At 44.0% G+C, this 6,672-nt stretch overlaps 1 protein-coding gene across 1 annotated transcript; it reads right to left on the minus strand.

Annotated features, from left to right (window-relative positions):
• Nucleotides 1-1,274: 1,274 nt before the first annotated feature.
• On the minus strand, nucleotides 1,275-2,760 carry LOC129766447 (uncharacterized protein K02A2.6-like). Its single transcript, XM_055766978.1, has 3 exons — nucleotides 2,149-2,760; nucleotides 1,664-2,078; nucleotides 1,275-1,585 (listed from the first exon to the last, which is right to left on the minus strand). The coding sequence occupies exons 1-3, from the start codon at nucleotides 2,758-2,760 to the stop codon at nucleotides 1,275-1,277; spliced, it is 1,338 nt and encodes a 445-aa protein (XP_055622953.1).
• Nucleotides 2,761-6,672: the final 3,912 nt, after the last annotated feature.

The raw sequence follows: 6,672 nt of genomic DNA on the forward strand, positions 1-6,672 counted from the left end.
CTACCAAAAGTTTACAGTGGCGTGTAATCAGAATAAGGTTGTACTCACTACACATTGTTTTCACGTGTAGTGTATTCGGGAATAAGGCCCTCAATGTTTCTCCCGATTTTTCCTATCGTACATTCGTTACTCCACTTGAATTTGAATGGAACAAATCCCGAATTCGATTGAATTCAATGCATGCTTTCAATTTACTTCCGGGTAAACGAATACATGGCAATCTGAATATTACAAACACATTTCATCAGAATCGGTAATGACGGAATGGAACTGAATGGAATGACGCAAGTTTCAGTTGCTTTACGACCAGTCTTGATCCAATGCACAGTTTCGATTGATTGAGGTGAGCATTTTCAGTCGTCATTCTTGTGATGACAATCCTTGTTATTTCTTTATTGAGGCTCAATGTCTTTACAACATGACCTGACTAACAATATTTCTTCAATTCACTCGGTTCGTGGCTATCTATCTCCAATTTCGCGAGCACTCATGGCTCATGGATCAATACCTGGTCTAATTACCTTGCTCGGTGCGCTCCTCGTCGTTTCGCGACCATCGTCTTCTGGCCTTCTGGCCTTCTTGCAAGCTGTCTTGTTCAGCGTATTCTTGCAGCTTATCATTATAGTTCATAGTTGTGCGGCAATCGTGCAACATGTCCAGCTTTGTTCATTTTCCAAAGAGCGTGAGTGCGTGGTTTATCCTTCGTCTCTTAATAAACTTAATAAACTCGAGCATTGTCCATGTTGTGTGCCCCTGAGCTCCTTTAACGATCATCGGGAGAGAAGATGACTCGTGGTTTCCTGATTCTCGTCGATCTTCGTTGAGCTGCTCTAGTTGATGCTGTTCTGTCGGTGTCATGGTTAGCTCTCGGGGTGATGAACCGATCGCATTCATTATTAGACGATTCTTGGACTGGTGGTGATTGTTCCTGTCTACCGGGTTCCATAGGCACGTTGATTGGTGATAATTCGGATGATAATCGTGGCCTGTAGGGGTCAGGTTTTTCCCTCATGTAAGGACCACTTGCCTACAAATCAGGTATATGGTTCTGGAGCTGATCAACATGTCGTTTACACTTGTTGCCGTTATAGTCAACCTCATAATGCAAGTCTGGTAGGCGAGCAGAGATTACCCCAGGAACCCACTTATCCATCCTTGGGTTGAAAGATCGAAAGTATACTGGTTGAGACACTAAATTCACGGAAGGATGAATTCAATTTACTTTTCTGTTGTTGATCCATACTTGTAGTGGGGTCTACGGGCAACAATAGATCCTAGCGCATCCGAATATTACGACCCAAAAACAGTTGACATGGAGGTTGACCTGTAGTAGAGTGAGGCGCTCTCCTGTACTGACGAAGAAATGTCTTCAAGTTTTGTTGTATACTGCTTCTCGTTGTATCCATAGCTTTGAGGACACTTTTCACCGTCTGCACACTACGTTCGGCTTGCCCATTCGTTGATGGATGATATGGAGCAGTCAATTTATGATACTTAACGCCTACCATCCGAAGATATGTTTTGAACTCAGTAAATGTAAAGTTGGTACCGTTATCGGAAACGACTGTAACAGGAACTCCGTGTGCTGCAAAAAGTTAATCTAGGAGGGCAATCATAGCACTCGACTTCATAGTGGTGGTAATCTTCACTTCAATCCACTTACTGTAAGCATCCGTGATTATGAGCAGCATCACTTCCAGGAGAGGCCCAGCAAAATCTATATGAATGCGCTCCCACGGCACTTTCGGATATTTCCATACGTGGTCCCGAAATTTTGGAGGATCGTTCGCGTATTTAGCATATTCATGACAATTTTTCGCAGCCCGCTCGATGTCTGCATCTATTCCGGGCCAATATACAAATGATCGCGCCAGCCCCTTCATTTTCACTTTTCCCAGGTGTCCCACGTGTAAATCCTTCAGAACAGTTTCTTGTAGCGAACGGGGTACGATCACTCGGTGCTCATACACTAGACAGCCAGCACCAATTCGATAGTTGATTTCTGGAGATTTGAAGCCCACACGTTCCAACGTTTGACTATCTTCTAGAGCACGAACAATTCTTCCCAAAATATCATCCTTTCGCGTTTCTCGCGCGATGCGTTGTGCGTGAATTGGTAGTTGCTGCCGGATCATACCGCATCAATACCTGCGGCGAAATTAACGCACTTTTGATTTCTTCGTACGCTGCATCTGCATTTGTGTTCCATTTGAAGTTCTCCTGGAGCAACATGTCTCGGAGGGGTTTGTCTCGTGTGGAGAGATTGGGAATAAAATCACTATAATAAGTTGCCTTGCACAAAAACATCAGGAACTCATCAGCGTTCGATGGTTTTTTCGTATCACGTATTGCTTCAATATGTCTGTCGGACTTGTGCACCCCGGCCGCATCAATCTTATGTCCCAGGAACTCAACAGCAGGTGCTCCGAACACACACTTGGATCGATTTAAGTGAAGTACATTGGTCCATAACCTATCCAACGTTTTCTCCAGCACATTTAGCATTTCCTCTAAGTTAACCGCATGAATTAAAAGGTCGTCGTAGAAGTTCACAACATTCGGAAGTCCTTGTAGAACCGTTTCCACTCGCCATTGCCAAATTGCAGGAATATTCGCTGCGCCGTATACAGCTCGTGTAGGGCGAATCAATCCATGCGTAGGTGTGTTCAGTGTAAGAGCATGACTGAAATCTTCATCAACCGTCAAGTGAGAATAAGCATCGGTTATATCGAGGTGACACAAAATAGTTACACCTTTCATTCTGTGGAAAAGATAATCTGCGCGAGGAATTGGGTGCTCGTCAGTAACAATTTTTCTTGGCGACGACATGAGTAGTCGATGCCCATTCAGACGGTTCAACACGCTTGTAAAGTCCGGAAGTAATATTTTTATCTATTTCCTTTGCGTACGCGTCCCGTAAAGCGAATGGAATTTCCCGTGCTTTTGAGAATACTGGAGATGCTCCTGGAAGTCCTACCCAGCGATACATTCACTGGCAACCGGCCAATGCAGTGGATCTTATGCCGCGTGTAACTAGCAAACTGTCTTTCTGACTTTTGTAGTCGAAAACTACCTTTAATACTGCGAAGAGTGCGCAAGCTGATAATTGCACACGGAACTCCAGTGTCTAACTCCATCTTCAGAACATGCCCGTCAATCTCCACATCTTGCATCTTGCTACCTAGCGATCCAACTGACGAGACAATATCGACTTTCTGCAAAGCCTCCGTATAATGGGACCCCTCCTCTGATAGAGGACACAGCTTTTCTTTCACTTGGGCTGTCTTTGATCTGCACACTTTCGACAGGTGTCCCTTTCTGCTGCAAGTAAAACAAACAACATCAACACAAATTTTCAGTTTTTCCGTTCGTGGCGGCCTCCGCATCCATGACATATCGGAGAACGATCATTGTTACTCGAACTTCGACGAACTTGTCCCCGTTTTACGCTCGTAGACACATAACCTAGTTTGTTCGTTGCCTCGGCTGTTCCTACCGGGACTGCGACTTCTACAAATGTCTTGTGAGTTGCTTCCATTGTATGTGCAACTTTGTACGCAGTGTCGAAGGTGTCTGGATTTTTCGCAATAATTTAATCATACATACTACGCGATTCCAAACCGAAGAGTAGCTGCTCAATTAACATACGATCCAAAAAATTTTCCGCATTCGCAATGGGCAGCAGTCTGTCGTAGTCTTAACGCAAAACTCGCTATGCTCTCTCCCGGCTCCTGACGCAGTTGACGGAATTTAATGCTTTCCGCATACTTGTTTTTCGCCCGGTCAAAGTGTCCCACCAATGTTGTTTTTATTTCCGCATACGACAGCTCCTCCGTTTGCTTTGGACCGATGAGAAACTTGAGCGCGTTGTTCAGCTCAATTCCCATATGAACTCGAGCATACGCTGCATGGTCTGCCTCTCTGATTCTGCTGATTCTGCTCCACCGATGAGCACCCCGATGAGCCATCCGCTGTCCTGTATCCTCCGATTGAAAACGCTGCTGTCTGAACTTGCTGCCTGAACTTCTTCCACTGCTGTTTTCAGCGCATTGGCGAAAACAGTGCTGAGGTTTTGTAGCACATCTGCTGAAATGGACATTTTATCCTACTTCTAACACCACTGTTAAATACTGGGTTTTCATAAATGTTCTTTTTATTCAGTTTAAAGTACAATATAAATTCACTGCCTATTCATTCGAGTCACATGTTTTTATCTGTGGGTACAAAAAGAGATGAAAATAATAAATGTCAAAAGAGTCAAGTGTAGCCAGGGTGTATTTATTTGGCCGTTAAACATAGCAGATTGCAGGCTGACAAGATGACGGAAAATGTACCGAGTGTTCAGCCTACTTGATCGCTAAACTGATGATGCGTGTGATGCGCTCGGAGCGCTAACGTTGACTCGAATCACTACCTGGTGATAGTGAATATGCGCCCAAAACTCGTAGTTGTGAACAACATTCGGTACCGACGCCCGCCTCGCTTGAATCTCGAGCAGCTGAAGCAGCCTGGTGTCGCCGGAAACTACGTGCATTCGCTAGAAGCTACGCTGCCAGAAGAGGACAAGCTGAACGAAGCCTCTCTCGAGGAATGTTGGAACACCATGAAAACGGCCATCAACAGCGTAGAGAACATACTCGGGCACGTGGGACCTATTCAGCGGAACAAGTGGTTTGACGATGAATGTAGGAGGGTGATGGATGAGGAGAACGCTGCGCGTTCGGCTAAGTTGTGCAGTGCCACTCGTCAGAATGTGGAGAGACATCGACAGAAGGAGATGCAGCGTACCCAAATCTTCCGAGAGAAAAAGCGCTGCCTGGAGGAGGTGGAGTATGCAGAGTTGGAGGAGGTGCGAGCTCCAACGATAAGCGAAGTTAAGGATGCTATCAACCAGCTGAAAAACAATAAATCGGCTGGGAAGGATGGCATCGGAGTGGAGCTTATTAAGATGGACCCGGAGAAGCTGGCCATTCGTCTGCACCGGCTGATTGTGAGAATTTGGGATGCAGAGCAACTGCCGGAGGAGTGGAAGGATGGGGTTATCTGCCCGATCTACAAAAAGGGCGACAAGCTGGACTGTGAGAACTATCGTCACCGTCCTCAATGCTGCCTAAAAAGTGCTATCCCAAATTATTTTCCGCCGACTATCACCAATTGCGAACAGATTTGTGGGAAGTTATCAGGCCGGCTTCGTTGAAGGACGGTCAACGACGGATCAAATTTTTACGTTGCGGCAGATCCTCCAGAAAGGCCGTGAATACATACTCCCCACGCACCATCTGTTCATCGATTTCAAAGCAGCGTATGATACCATCGACCACGAAGAGCTATGGAAAATTATGGACGAGAACGGCTTTCCCGGGAAGATAATTAGGAGAACCTGCGAGTACTTGGAGTTTTCGAAAGACGAGTACTGAGAACGATCTTCGGCGGCGTACAGGAGACCGGAGTATGGAGGCAAAGAGTGAACCATTAACCCTCATAGCTCTTCGGGGAACCCAGTATTGAAATTCTTTCGAACGAAAAAAATGATTGAACTGCGAAAACTTAAAAGGGATTTTTTTTATCATTGGGGATTTTTCGGCCACTGACTTGTAATATAGTTGTTTTCTTGCGTAGTTTCTCGTAGTTTTCTTGACGGTGGTGTAGTGGGATACTTTTACGGGAGACGACGAAATGTGTGGTCTAACAAAGTCATTTATAATCCTCATCATGGGGTTTCCGGGAGATGTTTTAGCTCTCAAATTGTTAGAGTAATGTCAAAACTTTTTACCAATAAATATTTGCTCTGAACGATTTACCTAATCCATCCTAGATATTTCTCTTCCGATGACGTTTGATATCGATCAAGTTTTGCAAGTATCAGTCCTGTTCGCTTGTATTTTCAAGCAAGCAAACCTATCTGCAGACGCAATCCACTCCTACTTTCACAGGTGGAACATCCTTTCCCTTCCTATTTTTGTATACCGTTCCATTGATTGAAATAAATGTTATAAAAATGTGTTTTTTCATGTTTTTTACTGAAATTAAAACATGCATAAAAGAAGAACATTTTTATCGATGCGGGTATAATGGACATGGAGGGGGGGGAGAGGTGTGGTAACATGGACATGTCCATAATATACGAAGCGTAGAAGTTTATCGCTCACGAGAGGAATAATTCCGCTCTCTCTCAGTGTTTGTGCGTCCAGTAACCGAAATAGAACAAAAAGAGAAAGCAATATGAAAAAGAGTTCAACATTCTTCCCTTCACTTTCCATAATGCATTGGATGTAATTATGCATGTGACTGTCCATTTAAACCCTACCAGTGCAATTATTTCAATCATCTAAATTTACCACTTACGAATGAATTTATTTTTCCGTACATACCTAAATATTGTCGCTTCTCTGTCAACTCACAAACCGAAATATAACCATCATCGAATTCAATTTTGCAATTAAACCATTCAAAATGCTTGATATCGAAGCCGCAAAAATTACATCCACACGCGGAATCATGTTTGATTGTCGGTTTTTGTTTCCCTATTCCACTTTTGATCAGTATTCATTGTCATAGGTTGGTTTAAATATTCTAGAATAGCATGTAGAAAGGGAATACCATGAAACCAGAAATTTAAAATTCATAATGCAACTATACAAATCAACCACCTGTCCATCATACCCCCACTGT

This window comes from Toxorhynchites rutilus, chromosome 2 (assembly GCF_029784135.1).
Source record: "Toxorhynchites rutilus septentrionalis strain SRP chromosome 2, ASM2978413v1, whole genome shotgun sequence".
NCBI lineage: Eukaryota > Metazoa > Arthropoda > Insecta > Diptera > Culicidae > Toxorhynchites > Toxorhynchites rutilus.